General features: G+C 38.8%; 1 protein-coding gene across 1 annotated transcript in view; it reads left to right on the forward strand.

Annotated features, from left to right (window-relative positions):
* POLA1 (polymerase (DNA directed), alpha 1, catalytic subunit) overlaps positions 1 to 20118 on the forward strand; it is a 361002-nt gene that overhangs the window by 130352 nt on the left and 210532 nt on the right. The window contains 3 exon segments of the mRNA XM_006903771.1: positions 14474 to 14506; positions 15289 to 15381; positions 18514 to 18719. Of these exon segments, the coding sequence (XP_006903833.1) occupies positions 14474 to 14506; positions 15289 to 15381; positions 18514 to 18719 (332 nt within the window).

Here is a 20118-nt window from a genome sequence, read left to right on the forward strand (position 1 = left end):
TCCAGTGCAATTTTCAGAGTATCTTCTGACATCCATTTTGGTCTTTTCTTCCTCTTCTGTCTTTGCAATGACCGTTTGCACTCTTCCTGGATGATACCCCTGATATCCTCCCACAACTCATCTGGCCTTTGCTCATTAGTGTTCAAAGCCTCAAACCTGTTCCTGAGATGTTCATATCTACACACCAGTTCAACAGGATGCATCACCTTTAGTCGGGAAACATTACGACTAAACTTCAGAGACATTGATCCCAACATAAGGAACTACCATCAGCTGATGTGTTAGGAATCACAGAAGCCATGGAACTTCATATATAAGTTATTAGATGGAGGGCTGGTCAAAGGGAGATAGATGTGAAGGGAGGGGGTAGAAGTGGCTGGGTATCCTGGTGGATGATGGAGCAGGGAAATAAGTGGGTAAAGATGCGTGTGAGAATGGCAGGGACAACACTGACACTATAGTTAATGCTGGAATAAGGGATATACCTTTAACTTGCTGGTCTGTCTGATACTTCTCTAAATCTGAACAGTCACATTAAGACAGACTAGGAAGAAGGATTGGCCATCCACTTCTGAAATAGCAGGCCTCTGAAAACTCTATATATTCTAGACTTAGGCATACTATTTATTGTCATTTCACAAAAGCTATTTATTTAAGAAGACTTCCTTTCCTTTAATCACTATTGAGCAGTTCCTACTATCCTTTGGGTCTTTAATCACATTCTTCCTCCTAGTTCCTTTTCCTATTAGATGCTAGCCCTCACCTTCTCTGTATATATTTATCTATACCTGCTTGCATGAACTATTCTCTTAATTCCCACCCCAGATCCCCCATCTTGTGCTTATGTGTCTATATGATTGCATGCTTCACTTAAAGTTAGAACTTTTAAGAGGGACTGGATCATACCTGAATTTTCATTTTTGTATTCAATGAGTATTTACTAGTAAATGAATTAATGTCCTCACCTTTTTGAAAAGATAATCTGGTGCTTCCTATAATGGACATCCTTGGCCAACTTAGAAAGTGAGAATTCATAAAGTTCAAAAGGAAGGGAATTTTTTAAAAAGTCAGTGAATAGTTAAATCTTATATTGCCTTTATGTTAGTTTTTTTTCTTTATATTCTGTACCTTCATTCTAAATACCACCCCCCCCAACTTGATATTTTTTTCAAAATTTCCCAGAATTCTCCTCTGAAAAAATATAGAAGTTAATGGACCAGGGCGGGGGAGTTAATGTAGCCACGCTTTGTTCTTTCTAGTTATTATTTTTTTTTCTACTTACTATTTTCTGTGAAGTCTCTCAAGACACTGAATTAGTGAATATTTGAACCATTGCTCCTAGAGAAATAAGAATTTGGTTCCTTCAAGCCTTTGGTCACAATTAATCCTTGATGTTTAAAGGTAGCTTGTTTCATTTATGTTGCTGACTCATTAAATTTGAACTCATGACCAATGATACTGTGACTTGGACTGCCTCTGTCTAACTCACACCTGCACTAAGCTTATCTTCTTGGTAAGGCATATCATAGCCTTTTTGCACTTAGAAGCCTTAGCACTTTACCAGTGTCTGTCAGTGCCATTTTAAGTAGTGGAACCACCACAAAAAGAGCATAAAAATGTGGAAAGCAGGCATGAAGTAGACCATGAAAAGAACAGTTGTTTTCAGTATGTGAACTGAAATAGAAGCCTCAACCACAGCTCGAAGCATGTGTGCAAGTCACTCTTTACTTGTCTATGAATGATGAGAAAAGTATTGCAAAATACTGTTTTAAGGGCCAAACATAAATTTTGGTGAGCAGCCAGATCCCCAAATAGAGAATCAATGATAATGAGTATTGACTGTACGTTACTTGATTAATATATAATGCAAGTATTGGCTCTGCAATCCCAAAGATACACAGTTCGAGGCCACCATCTACTGCACAGGAGGATAGGCAATCTCCTCCTGTGTGTTAACTGCCTCTGAAAACCCACTTGACTGTGTGCCTACAGCAAGTGTGTCTCTGAGTGGTTGCGCACAATGACATTTCCTCAGACATCTTTTGGCAAGAATTATTTTTCTTTGACGTGAGAACCTTGTGTATTTTTTATCATACCTATCTTGTTGAATCTTTCTGAGCTAATAAAATAATGGCGTATTAATGGATACTACTTTATTTTTTAAAAAAAGAGTTGCCCTTGGAAAGCATATTGACTGTTGTTACAACAGAACATTGTAAAAGCAGAGTTAAACTGTAGTATCTCTGAGCTCTCTTAGATGTAGGGTTGAAAAAGTTCTCCATTCTCCTGGCAATGTTCAACAGTCCTATGATCTTTCCACACTCTTACTCAAAAGAAGGAACTTTACAGAAATCAAAACAGCACCTAGCAAAATGGTAATTGCATCGCTGTGAGGCTCCCACTTCAGGGCCCCTCCAGGCCAGCAGGCTGTGCTTTTTCCAGCGTTGATCATCAGTCCAGGCCCACGTGACGGCCAGTCATAATTGTCTATCTGTGGAAGTTTTATAGTTAGATTTTCCCATGATCTCAGTTATAAAGAAAATGTTGCAGATTCTAGGAAATGCTAATGTCCTTTTTAGCTGTAAGTATTATCTTGATTGCAGTGCTTCAGAATCGCCCAACTTCATTATCTGAGCATAGGCAGCCTGACGCCTTCTCTCAAATCGACAATTATGATCAATTAAGCACTTTCAAGCCTTATAGAATACTTAATTTTATTAGTCAATTATTTGTGCTTTGAAAGAGTTAATGGTAGCTACTACCCAAGCCATTATTAGACATTAGAATGTCCCAAAATAGAAAGGCTATTTCCTTTGTGTGTGGCACTGCAGTGGAAAATGCCAAGCATAGTTTTTACTGAGTTAAAGGGTGAGGGAAGGCGGGGTTGGGGAGAAAGTTACATGTAAATCATTTAGCCATTAACCTAATGGGTGGATTTATAAATCCTATTACTATAAGCCCTTTTCATTTCCACTGAGGCCTAGCGCATGCTTGATCCCACTAATGTAAAATTCATTCCATCTAAGTGATTACTGAAGTAAGACACTTTGAGTCAATTTTAATCAGGTTATGCGAAACTTGCTTGAGCACTGATGTTCACTAAAATGCGGACATGGTTTGGCCGTGTCTTAATTAGCCCCCCAGATGAGTTAGGCAAGGAGTCAATCAGGGCGTCAGTCTGAACCTTTTGACATGCATATGTTTTCTGTGAGGGAAATACACTGTAGGGGCTGAGAAGCCCAGCTTCAAATCAAGAGGCAAGGACTTTGGGGTGCATTTGTTTCTAGTCTCTTGGACATGCTGTGAATTCTGAGAAATTGAAAAGCTCATTTTTTTTTGCTGTTTACTGGAGCCTCTTCAATGGTGCTTACAATTGAAGTAATAGAAATTTTTAATTTTGTCCTTTCTTAAAATCTCCTCGAGGTCTTCCTTGAGAATTTGATGAAACATGTGGACCCTTTTTGTAGAAAAGTTTATATTGGCACACGTTCAGATTTTTCTTCTCAATATTTGGGATTTCTCTTATTTCTTTACCTTAGGGTACTATCTTGTGCATCAGTTATTTATTCTCTTAGTAGCATAGGAAATTTTTGTTTTGCTTTACTATTTTTTAAACTGAAAATTTAATTACAAAAGAGAAAAAGCTTGCACTTGAACTCTTGTGTTGGTGAGTCAGTTTTGCTCAAGTGCACTTTAGAAAGAATAGGGAATAAGTATGTTGTAAAAGGACCATTTCTTTACAGGTGAAAGCAGTTTTCAAAAGTTAGAATGTAAAGGGGAGTTTTAAAATCCCACGAGATGCATAAACATTCGTGCTGGGGCAACAAATTAGAAGATGGAAAGAAGTTCACTTTTCACTTCACATATTCAAAGCAATAATTTGTGGTATTTTAAAAGTTTTTAGAGCAAAATTAGAGCCCTGTCAAATTGTAGGGCAATAATTGAGAGATACTCATAAATATCATTAAAGGTGTCTGCTGGGGTGGAGTAACCTTTCAGAAGCTTTGCTTATTCAAAGTGTTTTCTATTCCTTACACATGAGCTACTAGAAGGTTTAGTTGTAAATTAAGGATTTAAAACAAATCAGCTTGTCCAGGAACAAGAGTTATGTGGCAGAGGTACACTTTTAGTCAAGTTGATAATTAGTGGGCCTTTATCATCAGGGTAAAAATTTATTTCTCCTCAGTGAATATTTGTTTATATAACCTGTGTTCTGCTTGAGTGTGGGATTAAATCTGATTCACTCTTTATTTCTTGCATGGGAAGAGCTAGCATTTGAATATGCACTGTGTGTGGGTTTAATTGCTGCTGTTTATAACCAGCTTTAGGGTCCTGTTGTTGAGGCGGTACACTCCTCAATCCACGGCTTTGCTCTTCTTAGGCTAGCCACCTGGAGTTTCTCTCCTGTACATGTGGTGGGTGCCATCAAGTTGAATGGCAATTTATAGTGGCCCCTTGCGGTGACAGAGAAACCCCCTAGATCTCATAAACTGTACTCTTTACAGGGGCAAATCTCCAAGTCTTTCTCCTTGAAGGTGTTGGGTAGATTTAAACCTCCCACCTTTCAATTGGTGCTTGAGCACTTACCAATTGCATCACCAGAACTTCTTTTTTTTTTCATTTCTCATTTTTATTTTTTATAAGAAAAATTCGTATTTATAATTAGCCAGATGGACTCAGTTTAGATGACTCCAAGTTTGTTGGCAACATCAAATGTATCATAATTAGGAGCATGTCGAACACAGGCCGCCTTCTCTCCATCAGGCCTAGTGAAGGTTTTGACCTTGGCCACCTCTGTCATAGAGCTTCTTTATAGCTTATCTGGTTTGGTGCTTATTGGCCTTGATATCCACAGTGAACACCAGCGTGTTTTTGTCTCTGTCTTCTTCATGGCTGACTCAGTGGTCAGGGGAAACTTGATGATAATATAGTTCACCAGAACTTCTTGAAACTACAGCCTAGGAAGGAGCTATTTATTGAATCACTGCTATGTACCAGGCAGTATATTTGGTTTTAATACATGATGTCTGCCTTGAATTGGCTTTACTATCTTGATCCCAACTTGTATAATAGTGTTCTGATAGCATGAAGTTTCTTGTGAAATGAAATGTCAGAACTCAAACTTACTGCCTTTGAGTCATTTCCTGCTTGTACTGATGCTCCGTCAGGGTTCCGAGGCTATACATTTTAATAGCAGACTGCCCAGCTTTCTCTAAGGTGCAGCTGATGGATCCCGACTGCCAGAGAAGTGGAACCTTTGGGTTAGCAGCGCAGCTCCCCACAGACTGCATCACCAGAGCTCCTTGGATTTTTTTTTTCTTGTTTGTTTTGCACAATACTTAGGTACTTACTGACCACAGGAAGTTTGACTTGTTTCCTCAATTTACAGGTGAGGAATTGGAGGTATCTGGATGTGTCTAAGGTCACATAGCTGCGAGCTGTGCTCTTAGGCCTTATAGTCAGGAATCCTAACCTTTGAGCCCACACTTTAAACCAGTGAGGGTGGTGGTGAAGAATAGCATGTGACAAGCACAGAAGCCATAAAAATACATGGCCTATTCAGTAAACTTTATAAGTGTCCGAAAGTTTCCGTAAGACAGAATTGAAGGATGCACATGGCAAGTGTTAGAAGATCAATCAGGTGGACATCAACTGCATGAGGAGTCTCAGATCCAGCTGGGAAGCTTGAGTTAATTCTAAACAGTGAAAGTGTTGCATCTTAGAAGGAACATTGACTGAGGAGGACTGACAGGAAGTCAGTGATGCTGGAAATGTGCAGACTAGAGGGGGCGTAGTAAGGGTCTGAAGAAAGACTGCGATGCAGAGAAGGAAGATGCTGTGTGGCTTGGATTTGTGAATTCATGATATTAAAAAGGTAAACTTTTTGTTTCACTCATTGGTTCTTGAAAGGGTCATTTATCCAACCTGGAGCTGATTGAGACTTTGGAAGACTTGGGCATGTTTCAGAATGAATGCTTATTGGACAGTTGACTGTGGGAATAGTCATCAGTGTATTTTAGCATTTCTATAGTAGAGGTGATTCTGGTAATATCTGGAGACAATTTTGGTTGTTAAAACTACAGCTAGGGAAGAGGGTATATGGGCTACTGGCATCTAGTGGGTAGTGGCCATGGATGCTGCTAATCAATCAGTAATGCACAGGCCAGTCTCCCATGACCAAAAATTATCCAACCTGAAATCTCAGCAGTGCCAAGATTGAGAATATGTATATACTTACTGGAGGAAGAGGGTTCACAGCAGAAAGTGTTAGATGTTTTTAGGTCCTGTACATATAACCCATTGTTTTCAGTCTATTCTAACTCATGGTGACCCCACAAATAAGAGTTCTTCGTGGGATTTTCTTGACTGTAGTCTTTATAGAAATAGAGTGATTACTGGATAGGTTCAAACCATCAACCTTTAAGTTAGTAAAGGATTGCAAATCATTTGTGTGAGCATTACTATATATATCCCACATGTTTATAACAAGTAAGCAAAGGTCCATACTGATGAATTTGTGAAAGCTTACATATCTCTAGTGATTCACAACCGCCTCACCCTCAAAACCAAGCTAGAATATGGAAATGTGTCTTTTTGATGGTTAATTATCCTTGTTGGGTATGTTAGTGCCTCATTTTCTTAGTGAGCTCTAGTAGTATCGTGCATTGTTAGGCTGCTAACTGAAAGATCAGTAGTTCAAGTCCACTAGCTCCTCTGAGGGGGAAAGATAGACCAGTTTTTCTCTTTTAAAAATTTACAGCCTTGGCATCTCAATGTCAGGAATCTACTTGACTACGGTAGGTTTTCTTTCTATAATGTTAAATGAATACGATTGAAAGCTAAAAGCCAGATAGGTGTTTCTGTATGTCACATTTGGGTTATGGATTTTTAAATTTGGGAGAAATCTTAACTTCCCTATTTTATAAATGAGGCCTAGAAAGAGAAACAGTGAGTTAACTAGTAATTAATTGACTGTTTAAATATCTACTCAGTCCCAAACTGAAAAACTAGTGTTTGTGTGCTGTCTTATCTTTGTAAAGCACTTACTCACCATATGGTTCTTTTTTAATCTCACCTAGCTCATGAGTACTTGATAGTACTCAGGTACTTTCCCTGTTCCTTAAGATCTTACAGGAAAAAGAGGCATCTAAGAATATTGGTCAAAACCAAAGCCACTAAAAAAAGAACCCAAAATAAAAAAACCCACCAAAGCCATAGCTGTGGAGTCAATTTCAACTCATGGCACCTGTCCTTTGGGTTTCCACAGCAGTAAATCCGGACGGGAGGAGACTGCCTGCCCGTTTTTCTCCTTCACGGGTTCTGGTGAATTTGAACCACTGACCTTCCATTTAGCAACACAATATGTTACCAACTATGCTACCATACTAGGATAACTGGAAAAAGGAAATTTCATAAAATGTGGATGAAATACGTGTGTGTCAGGTGGCAGAATTGAGTAACATTGAGTCCTACTGGGAAAGTATACTAAAATAGGATAGGAAAATTTTAGAAAATGGTTGAATTACAAAATATTTGTCTATCTTCTACTCTTCTCTATCCCTTTAGAGCTATTCTTTTTGTTATTTTATTATGTTATTTTGGAAAAAATTTTGCAGTTGTATTTCTGATTTTACATCCTTGGTTAATGCCACATTCATTAAGCTACTGAGATTTCAGTTGTCATTCTGTTGATTATTTGTACTCTTTGAACTTACACAGTATTTCCTCAACTTGTAGAATTTACATTGTGTTCAGTATCTGTATCACATACCATAGTGCTTTCCCATTAGTTGATATTACTATATAAGATGTATACTTTTGGAATAAAATCCTTAAAATTGTACTTTTGAATTGGTTTTTCTTCTTTCATTGTAGTTTTAATAAGCACTCTCTTGGTCAGTCATGACATTAAAAAATATTTAGTAGCCTTGGAATGCATCACACAGCAGTAGTTTTTATTTTTAACAAAATATGAAGACTCTTGTTCTATCCTGAACTTGTTAGGAGACCCTATAACACACATCAGTAGTGCCATTAATGTTGGCATAACTAGCATACTCATTCTGGTTAGTAAACAATATAATTGGCAGATATGCTGAATAAATGATTTTTTTAAACACACACACACACACACACACACACATAATCTTGATTTAAAATTTCCCTTTTCTAAAAAAAAAAAAAAAATTCCCTTTTCTTTCCTAAAGCCCCTCACCAGCCCTCAGAGGCTCAGGTTGGGGTTAAAATACTTTCTGGTTTAATTATTGCTCTCCCCACCCCCACTGCACCCTTTTCCCTGTTTCCCCATTTCTCTCCCCCCCTCACAGCACTGTTCTGCAAAACTGGCAATGATTGATATGATGGCAGTGCTGTCATTCTTTTTAACCAAGGGGGGGAAAAAAGTCATTTTTGTTCTAGGTATTTTAATAGAGTCCCATTAAAGATGTATTGCTGACTGAAATATCGGCATGAAGGGCTCTCACTGAGCTGAGCCCAGGAATTAAGAAGTCAGGAAACTGGCTGCTGCATTGCAAGAGAGCCTTGTGTGACACCGAATCTCCTGATTGGGGAGATCATTACTGCTATTATGACTCGACTTGCGTAGGAATTTTAAATTCCATCTGAATGTCAGTAATAACCCTCTTAGCAAATTATCCTGAATAAAATCACGAAGGCATTTTATATAATAGGTGTTGAATTACTGGATAGATTTGCTAATTAAATACTCTTTGTTCTGCTGCAGTTGACATTACAGGGTAAGATCTTGAACAATTATTCTCAACAGCTGTACTTTGTTAAGGGAAAAATTAACCACAAAGTTTATTTTTTTACACTTGAAGTTGGCAGATTTTTGAAATGTGCTTGAAAAAATTCCATCATCCAATTGGTAATGAGTAGATAAATATGCAGGTGTTGCTGTGAAATCAGATAACTGTAGACTGCCTTATTAATGAATCGAGCAAGACTTTATAGCCCTGTTTCCTAGCTGTTGGCACTTAGAAAATGATTTTCTGTCAGAATAGGTTCCTTTAATATCAGACTTGTCATCTTGAAGTGAACTTATGAACGGTCATCTTGTAATCACTGTACCTTGTGTCCTGTAGACCCCTTTGGATTCCTGTGGCTTTTTTTTAAAAATACATTTCTTTAATGGGGAAAATATAAAGTATAAGTTTGTGATTGTTGGCTTCTAGAATGTTCATGTGGCATGAGCTTTATAATAGCAGTGGAGCATAACATAAAATTGAAACATGAGTTCAGCTTCCAGATGAGTCTCTTGATTAGCTCTGTTACTCTGGGCTCTATCACAGAGCCTTATTTTTCTTTCCTGTAAGGTTTAATAATGCCTTTCCCTTAGGAGTATTCATTCAGCATTTTTTCAATATTTCCTAATAACTACCGGGTCCAAGGGTTTTTCCTACATACTTAAAATCTGATGTCCCCCTTGTACCTGTCCACTGTATCTATACCTCAACTGAATGCTTCCCCATTGACGCTTGAAACTTTGAATTGAAGGTTGCCAGCTTTGCAGTGATATAGCACTTGAGTCAAATCCAGATGGGATGCAATAGTACCCAGAATCTAGAATTGCTTAGTGAGGAAAGATGAGAGTGTGAGGGGTTTATCTGGTTGGGAGTTGTTCTATAGAGAATGAATTGATGATGTGTTAACAAGTTTTGAGGATCTTGAACCTGAGACATAACACAACATACGTGTCCATTATTGATAGCAAGAGGTATCATGCTGGATGAAGTAAAGGGCTACTAAAACCAAGGGAAACATCAAAAAGACGCATTAGCAAGATAGCCACAATAGACTGAAATATACCAATGTTCATGAGGATGGTACCGGATGGAACAACATCGGTTCTTTTCTTTGGTTCCAGTTCAATAGCTGCTCACAGTTCAAGAAACTGTTCTCTGTGAATGTTGTGAAATATTTATGTAGTAGTTAAAAAGAATAAGATAATCTTTTATATGTGGATATCATAATCTCTAAGCTAAATTGTTAGATGAAAAATACAGTTGTGATACAGTTTTTAGTTTAAGTTTGTTATCATTTTTGGGCATAGTAACTACCAAGGAAAAAATTACTGTGGTCATAGCTCTTAGATGGAATACACATGTTCCTTTGAAGATAGAGTGGGGGTGGAGGATGAGTTTGAAAGAAGTTGCCCATTCACATTGAGATGACGTTGTGAAAGGAGTAGCTGAAATTGGTTGCTGAATATGCCGAGTTGCGGTGAAAGGCTGACAGTGTTTTACTGAGTATAGGTAACAGTCCCCTTCTGGAGTTACCCATTGTGATGGTGAAAGTGATGCTCTGCAAGGTGAGGGGGCAGAGGGTGAAAAGAACTCTTGATAAGTAGCTCTGTCCTCACTGTGATTAACTTGACTTGGGTTGAACCTGTTATTGCCCTTTTCCCAAAGGAATTGTCAGGTAATCTCTCCATAATGTATTTCCCTGTAATTTAAATGTTAAAAAATGAAGATTAAATAGAGAAGAGTGCATGTTTTTATAAGCTAACCCAATTTTAATGTCTAGTAGAAAAGTAATTGAGATTACTGTGAGACCTATCAGTCAACTAGCAAACAATTTTTTAAGTACTGTAGTCTGTAGCAAGTTGTGCTGCTTCCCAAAGACCATGTGTCTCCTGCTGTTTGAGTCCACCAGTGGCTCCACAAGAGGAAAATGGACAGTGTCCTTCTATTATGATTTATAGCCCCAGAAACCCAATGGAGAATCATTATGAGTTGGAACTAAATTGATGGCGGTAAGTTTGCGTTTTCAATTTTGGCATATGTGAAGTCTGGAGTTAGGCAGAAACACAGGATTCAGAGAGGTAGGATAAATGTTACCAGACCCCCAGGAATCTAGATGAAGGGAGGACAAACTGTCAAGTAATAATAGCAAACATCAGTTAAAAGGCCAGAAGAATGGTGTAAGCACAAATCAGAAGGGAGAGAGGTCACTGTGGGCTGGTTCGTCATGGTTCGCTGAGCCTTTATGGAAGAGGACTTGAGTAGAGAAGACCAGTGAAGAAATTCTAGCTAGGTGACATGGTATGAGAAAGCCATAAAAAGGTTAGTCTGTGTGTGGTATCTTTTCAAGGAGTGTGAAGTTTTTCTTCCTTTTTTTTTTTAATAATTTTAATGAGCATTTACAGAGATTTTGGTTTTCCATTCATTCATTGCTGTACTTCTTTCCCCGCCCAGCCCTCACCCCCGAAGTTTTTCTTAACTGAGTAGAAAGTTTGAGTAAAGGAAACACAGTCTATAAAATCAGTTTGGGGGCAGCTGTGGAGTTGGTACTTGATCTTGTAGTGACAGGGAGATATGGAAAACATTCAAGAGACTGAGAGTGGTATGCATAGTGAGATGATGAGACCTAAGGCCCAGTCAAGTGGCTCAATGTTTGAATTCTATTCTTCCTTGAGAGAGACCCAAGTTCAGTGCTAGCCACTGTATCTCATACCTAGCCAGTAATGTGCAAGTGGGGGCTTGCCTGTTACCAGGATACTGAACAGCTTTCGGTGGAGCTTCCAGATTAAAATGTACTGGAAAGAAAGACTCAGTGAGGTCTTTCCTTGAATCAATTCCTGAAAACCCCAAGTCAAGAGAGTGTGATTTTGTTGTACACGGGATTGCCATGAATCAGGACTGACTGGATAGCAGCTAACAGCAGTAGTTTGTGAGTTGCATCTCAGTTTAAAGAAAACAAAAATTCTCATCCCCAGACCCGATAGATGGAGAGAAGATTGAAACTATCAATGATTTCATCCTACTTGGATCCAAAATCAACCCCTCTGGTACTAGCAGTCAGGATACCAGGAGACGTATTGCATTGGGGAAGTCTGCATTCATGGATCTTTGCAAATTATTGAGAAGAACTGATTAATGTCAGTTTGAGGACTAAGGTGCTGGGAGCTGGACAGTGAATAAGATGATAGAAAAATAATTGATGCCTTTGAACTGTGGTGTTGGAGGAGAGTACTGAATATCCCATGCACTGCCAAAAGAAAAGATCTACCTTGGGGATGGTGCAGGCAGAGTGCTTCTTGGAGGCAAAGATGTTAAAACTTCATCTCACATACTTTGGGCATGTTGCTAGGAGAGGCTATTCCTTGGAAAGGGACATTGTTCTTGGAAAGGTGGAGAAGGGTGGTGAAATAGAGGAAGACTCTCAACCAGATGGATTGACACATTGACTGCAGCAGTGGGTTCAAGTGTGTCAGAGATGATGAGGGCGGCATAGGACAGGATTAAAAATCTTTTGTTCATAAGGTCGCTGTGAGTCTTACTGGATGGCACCTAACAACAGAGCTAGTGAGAGTTTTGCTGTATAGGTAGGAGTTGATCACTCATTACCACAGTTGTATCATCACGGGGCCGAGTGCTTTCTACCTGTAATCCACCTTTCTCAGCACGTTAGCTTTCCTCCTCAGCCATTGCTGCACCTGCAGGCACATAGCAGAATAAGAGTCACTTGTTTCTATTTCTATTTTCATCCACGGAGGAAATATCTAACAGAATCATCCTAGCAGACTTCTCTTTACCTGCAGTTGACCATGTGCATGCTGTAACGTACACATACCTAGGAACTTTATAGAATGGCATTATGATTATCCGGGACCAGTGGTCCCTGAACCCTCCTGGTGACGTTGGAATAATTAGCTTTTTAAAAAACAAAACAAAAAAAAACCAGCAAACCCAACACAACACATTAGACCAGAATGAAAACTATGGTCTTTCACCCTTTGGGGGCCAGCGAACAGCCTCTTATCCTAAGTAGATAGCACAGTGAACATATAAATGAAGTTGGGAAGACAATCATAAAAATGAGGGGAAGGAGCAATAGAAATGGGGAAAAAATGGACTCAATGGAAAATATACTCAGAGGTCAAAACTTTAGGACTTTCTTTGAGCCTAGCTGGCAGAAAAGAGTTTAGAAGTAGAAGAAAGATAAGTAAATCTTCTTTCTGGCCCATTGGACAGTGGCACATAGTCTAGATTGATGCACTGCAAGGTGGGTGATTTCGAGGGACAGATACCTACGCCATATCCTTATAGTTTCTCTTACTCAAGGGCAAGCTAATTACTTCCGGTTTGTCTTTTTGCCTCTAACAAATGGGTATATCTATAGTAACTATCTCTTAGTTATCTTGGAGAACTAAATGAGAAAATACACGAGGTGCTGCTTGCATTTATACAGTGTTGTTGTTGTTGTTGTGTACCATAGAGTTGGAACTGACCCATACCTGGCTGACCAGCGGGTTTTCAGAGGCAATTAATCACATGGGAGGAGACTGCCCTTTCTTCTCCCACGGAGCATCTGGTGAATTCGAACTGTGTGCTTCAGGATTGCAGCTCAGCTTCTTCCCACTTGGCCACCAGAGCTCCCTGTATATAACATATGTATATAAACATTTGTTGGTAGCTGCTATTCATTAGCTCTGACTCATGACCTTATGTATATAACAAATTGAAGCATGTGTCGTTCTGCGCCATCCTTAAAATTGTTACTATGTTTGAGCCTATGGTAGCCACTGTGTCAGTTCAGACTTACATACTGAGTAGTCACCATATGTGCTATTACTACTTTTTCAGGCAATTTCATTTATATAATGTTACTTCTAGTCTTGTCTGAGATAATCTTATGTGTTTTACTGTATCTGCTTTTTAAGATACTACTAAATTTCATGAGCAAGAATGTAAGATTTGAAATGTTCTGTTAAGCTTGTTTTAATTATTTTTTTTTAAAAAAAAAACACCTAAAACTCAAATATCCCATACCATTACCTGTAAATACTGTGGTGGTGCTGGTGTTGTGTACCATCCAATTGGAACTGACCCGTAGCTGACCGTCAGCGGGTTTTCAGAGGCTGTAAATCATACTGGAGAAGACTGCCCATCTTTCTCTTGTGAAGCAGCTGGTGGATTTGAACCACATGCCTTCGAGTTAGCAGCACAACTCCTTGCCATAGGCTACCAGAGCTCCCTTAAATATTAGTGATTAAGATTTTCAGTTCCAGTTGCCTTGTATCAGTGATGTCAACTCATGGCAACCCTAAGAGTGTCAGAGTAGAACTGTGCTCCCTGGGGTTAATAGTGACCGATACTTTTTTTTTTTAAGGAGATTGCCACTCATTTCTTCAGCACATCTCTGAATGTATTCCAATTTCCAGTCTTTTGGGTAGCAGCTGAGTGCATTGACCATTTGCACCAGCAATGAGAATAGATTGCCTTTATGCCATTTAAAAAAGAATTACTTTTATTAGCATGTTTATGAAACCTAGATACCTGTTTATGTCTCTGGATTTAGACTGTGTTGATGTGACTACTAGTTTTAGCACCAACAGCTTTGAAAATAGATGGAAATGAGAAATCCTTGGGAGTTACCTGCTCTGTGTGCTCGTATCGCTGTGTTTGTAATTATGCAGTACATTAATTTTGACTTTTTTTGTCTCATTTAGATTTTGATACATACGAAAGAGATGGTCCAGAAGGTAATGCTGAAACTTTGCATTATATAGCACCTCTTAAATATCACACCTCGTGATGTTTTTGTATTCAAGGAAAATTGTAACCCAAACAGGCTACAAATCGCTTCTTAGGATGTCTAGTTTACATTTTTAATCCCTCCTAATGGATTATAGCTTTTTTTCTTTTACTAACACTGATATGATCTGGCCTCTGCTTGAAGCCTATATGTGAATGTTTCAAGCAAATTAGTAACAGTGCTAATTAGAGTTTATTCCAGGCCTTTGTACTGTATGTGTTCCAGGGGTATTTGTTATGATTGATTTTTTTTGGCACTCTTCGTATTCTGCTAAATGCTGTTTGAAACTCTTAAGAATTTAATATATATTTGTGCCCTGGAATTTTAAAATCTATTCTGTTTGCTAAATTACCATGACCACTACACATGTGGTCTAGTGGTTAAATATAGACCTCGTCCTCCTAGTCTTCTAGTCTTCATGCAAGTGTTTAATATTTTTTTTCCAGTTGACACCAGACATACTTCTCTTGCTAGTCCATGTTTGACTTGTAAAAAAATGTGGAATTTTTTTTAAAAAAAGCACTAGAGTGCCTTTTAGGTTTTTAGAAAAATCTGTCCTTCTGCATCCTTGACAGTGTAGATACTAATAAGCCCACTTTTGACAAGGCTGTGGACCCTGTAATTTCTGTAATATAGTAAAGCTTAAGGACCCTCATTGCAGTTTGTGTAATGGTCACTGTGGGGTTTTTTTTTGTTGTTGTCATTAAGCCTTTCATTTTTTTTTATTAGATGAATCTTGAAGTTATTTATGGAGATACAGACTCAATTATGATAAACACCAATAGCACCAACCTGGAAGAAGTATATAAGTTAGGGAACAAGGTGAGATAATTGGGTGAAGTTATCTGTCCTACATACATTTGTCAATTCTGTTTTTACCATGAAATGCTGTAAAATATACACACACACACACACACACACACACTCTTTGTCGTCTTATTTTTCCCAAGTTTGTACTTCAAATGTTTAGGATAAAGTTAAAAAATAATTTTTTTCCTCTAAACAGTAGATTCCTTTTCCTTTTTTTTTTTTTTAATCTTTATTGAGGTTTGACTTTACAGTGCAGATTGATTTTTCCATTCAGTTGTTCATACATTTTGTTTCATGACATTCTTCAGTCTCTTACTATAGCACTTTTACCACTTACTCTCTCATTTCCCATATCCATTAGCCATGCTTTGGTATCCTTTCCATCCTTATGAATTTTATCCCTGTAAGTGCTTCCATTCTGATTTTGTATGGTTGATTGTTCTAAGGAAGATAAACCTTTCTGGGATTATTGTTCACCTTTTTGTTCTGCTTGACTGAAAATGGAAACGGGGTGAGTTCAGTCCTAGGCTTAGATCAATGAATCTTTATTTTACCTGAAAACAGGCTTACATATTTTAATTATTGATCACATAAATGCATTTTATACCTAGATATGTATAAATGCACACAGACAGGTACACATACTTGTATGGATATCTATTATTTTATAGGAGCTGTTGATTGCCTTCAAGTTGAACACAACTCATAGCGACCCTATAAAGAAAAGGTCTGACATCCCTCTATAAGTACAGATTTTTATCAAAGTTCATAGAGTTTCTGGAGACATATTGTTTAGGAAGTGGATGCCACTTGGTCAGGAGCCATTAAAAAATAATCATTTGTACCCTCCTAATTGCAATTCAGCTAAGATCCATCTAACATCAGCTACAATATCCCTAGTACCACGACCCCTTCTAAACCCAGCCTGGACTTCTGGCAATTCTCTGCAGATGTGCTATTCCAGTCATTAGATGGATCTTAGCTGAAAGCAGGGAATACCAGAGGAGTGTATATCTGTGTTTCATTGACTTTGTTTCAAAAGCGTTCGACTGTGCGGACCATAACAAACTGTGGCTGACTCTGAGAAGAATGGGAATCCCAGAACACTTGATCGTGCTAATGTGAAACCTATACTTGGACCAGGAGGCAGTCGTCAGAATAGAGCACAGGAATACTGCATGGTTCAAAATTGGGAAGGGCGTATGCCAGGGATGCATCCTATCTCCATACCTTTTCAACCTATATGCAGTACAGATTATCTGGGAGGCTGGCCTCTATGAGTAGAAATGTGGGGTCAAGATTGGTGGAAGATCTATCAACAGTCTGTGTTATGCAGATGATACAACCCTGCCTGCTGAAACTGAGAAGAACCTGAAGCGCTTGCTGCAGAGGGTCAAGGACTGCAGCCTACAATATGAATTGAGGCTCAATGTCAAGAAGACAAAGATTCTCACCACTAGACTGATTGGCAGCATCAGGATGGATGGTGAAGAGATTGAAATTGTTCACAGCTTTAGTCTGCTTGGCTCCACAGTCAACACTCTTGGCACCAGTAGCCAGGAAATTAAAAGACGTATTACCATAGGAAAGTCTGCTGTTAGGGACCTTTCCAAAGTATTGAAGAGCAGTGGTGTCTCTCTGGCTACTAAGGTGCATCTGATACAGGCCATGGTCTTTACAATCACTTGTTATACTTCAGAGAGCTGGACAATGACCAAGGAGGACAGAAGGAGAATTGATGCCTTTGAGCTGTGGTGCTGGAGAAGAGTATTGAGAATACCATGAACTGCTAGGAAAACAAACAGATTCGTCCTGGAAAGGGTTAAACCGGGTGGCTCCTTGGAGGCAAGGATTCTGAGGCTCCATCTAACATACTTTGGACGTGTTGTAAGGAGAGACTGGTTCTTGGAGAAGGACATCATGCTTGGGAGGGTGGAGGGACAGCGCAGGAGGGGAAGGCCCTCTAGGAGATGGATTGATTCAGTGACTGGGGTAATCAGGACAGATGCGTCAGAGACGGTGCGATTGGCACAGGACAGAGCAGAGTTTAGGGCTCGATGGTGCATAACAACAACAAACAATTGCAATTCAAGGCACACAGTTTGGTAATTTTTTTTTTTAGTTTGGTAATTTTTATAGCCACTCTTGTTGTGTATTGTCCAGTCAGAAACAACCCATAGCTGACCCTCTGGTGGGTTTTGAGAGGCAGTTAATTGCATGATAAGATCTAGCCCATCCACATGCAGAGCAGCTAGTGGTTTCAAACCACATGCCTTCAGGATTGCAGCTCAGCTTCTTACTACTAGGCCACCAGAGCTCCCTATACCCTTCAGGGTGCAGGGACGAGGGAGACTGCTTATGTACAACCAAATATTTAATAGTATTTTCCGTGCTTTGGAGGTTTAGGGTCATGGTTTCTCTGGACATCCCCATCAGTAGGCCTTATAATGTGTTTAGTGCTTCTCCACAAATCAGTTCCTGGAATCCTTAAAGCTTCAGCCAGCCAAGGCGGAGCACTGAGTTGCTATTTACCTCGAGCAACAGCAGGAAAAGGAATAGGAGAGAAAATGGAATGTGAGATTAATTGCTTTTGTGAACTTTTTTTATGAGACTAGAATAAATTCTATGAGAGATACAAAGAGATCTTAGCCTTTATTTTAATAGTTTAACATTTTAGTTCTTTTCTGACCACATAGTTCTTTTTTGTTGACCTGTCTGGTCTCTAGCTCATTCTGTCAGTTTTGGATGCTTCATTGTTGTCTTTGATTCAGCTCTGTCTGACTCTTTGAGACATCTTGCAGAACAGAATAAACCACTGCCTCCTTACGTACCCTCTCACAACTATACACGTAGTTGAGCCCAAGGCTAGTATATATGTTTAAGCTTTAGATTGAGATGTTACACGTGCCAGTGCCCCTTGGATCTCTGGAGTAATACAGTATTTTCTCTGCTTTTAAAATGTGTTTCTGTTCCGTGTTCATTCATTGTCTTTGTACAACATAATGTTATTTAAGTTTTAATGTTTTGCATTTTAATCTTACATGAATTTGTGTCTGTTTCGATTAACTATTGGGAATTTATAACCTGTTTGTTTCCTTTTTCAGTGTTTCAGAAGTTAACATTGATGGTTGAAATTTTTCACAGGTAAAAAGTGAAGTGAATAAGTTGTACAGGCTGCTTGAAATAGATATTGATGGTGTTTTCAAATCTCTTCTACTGTTGAAGAAAAAGAAATATGCGGCTCTGGTTGTGGAGCCAACCTCGGATGGGAATTACTTCACCAAACAGGAACTGAAAGGATTAGATATAGTGAGAAGAGATTGGTGTGATCTTGCGAAAGACACTGGAAAGTGAGTTCATCTTCCACTTGTGCTTTTTGCTTTTGTCTTTTTTAAAAAGGTAACTTTCAGTGACACTTTGGAGAATGCTTAACACTCCGGCAAAGCACAGTCTTCTTTGGTTATATAGTTATTACTGTGAAGAAGCTTTATCTTGGGGTTAACAGAAAAAGATTAACAGAGAAAGCCAAATGGCACACAGACCTTTTTTTTTAAAAAAAAATTATTTCTTGTTGTGTACCATTGAGTCGGATCTGAATGGCACAGGAGGAGATTGTCCATCTTGCTCCAGCAGAGCATCTGGTGGATTAGTACTGAGTGCCTTTGGGATTGGAAGCACAGCTTCTTGCCACTAGACCACCAGAGCTCCCTGAGAAAGCCAAACTGTCCCAAATAAGCAATGGTTGCGAAAGATTGAACTTTCTTGAGTGAAGTTAAATCTTCACATTTGAAATCCTCTTAAGATGTCAGATTTTTGTTTATGTTAGATGGTTTTAGTTATGCTTTCCTTGAATGTTACTATTAGAAAGTGTCTAGTAAGTATGTACTAAATCTTTCTAGAGCCTCTGTAAGAATGTAACCATATATGTATCTTTGGTGACTCAAAATGTTCTGAAATTGAAAGTGGACCATAGAGTTGAGTCTGTTCCTCCCACCTGACATGTGTATTAAAAAAAAGATTACCACTGGTCACTCCCTCTCCCCCTCCTTGTAATAATAATCGGATTCAGCCAAGAATTCACCTGTGACCAGTATACCACGTCATCTTGATGAAGTGGTGTGAGTGTCAGCATGGGATGTGGTCTTGCCGGAGACTTTCATTTGTCTGCAAGAGGGAGAAATGGGCCTGCTAATAGTTTGGAGGAAGCGGGAGTGCCATCCACTTCCTAAACTACATGCCTCTGGAATCTTTATGAACTTTGAGAAATGACGATAGTTATAGAAAGGCTTCACACTTTTTGTTCATAGGGTCACTATGAGTTGTACTCGACTCGATGTCAATCACCAGCAACAACAACAACAACTGATCATAGCTTTGGAGCTAGTTCTCAAATGCTGTATGTAACTCAGAAATAATAAATATCATTACTGGTCTCCTGAGTTTGAATATTGTGATAAGACCTTTTTCTTAGGGTCATATTAATTTATAAAGCATCCATTTAAAAAATGACTCATTTAGGTACTCTATGCATCATCTTTCAGATAAATCAAGCTTTAAAATTCTGAAAATAGAATAATTTTTCCCCTGAGAGACAAAATTGTAAATTAATACTGTTGAACATCAGCATTTTCCCACTGTTTTTCAGTGTTCATCTTGCTTTCAAAGTTAGGAGATTGAGCGATTGTTGCGTCTGCAAAACTACTCTTGATTAGGCAAAGATGATCATTTGAGTATAGGTCACCATTTGCT

This window comes from Elephantulus edwardii, unplaced genomic scaffold (genome assembly GCF_000299155.1).
Source record: "Elephantulus edwardii isolate Elephantulus edwardi_28Jun2011 unplaced genomic scaffold, EleEdw1.0 scaffold00040, whole genome shotgun sequence".
NCBI classification, from domain to species: domain Eukaryota; kingdom Metazoa; phylum Chordata; class Mammalia; order Macroscelidea; family Macroscelididae; genus Elephantulus; species Elephantulus edwardii.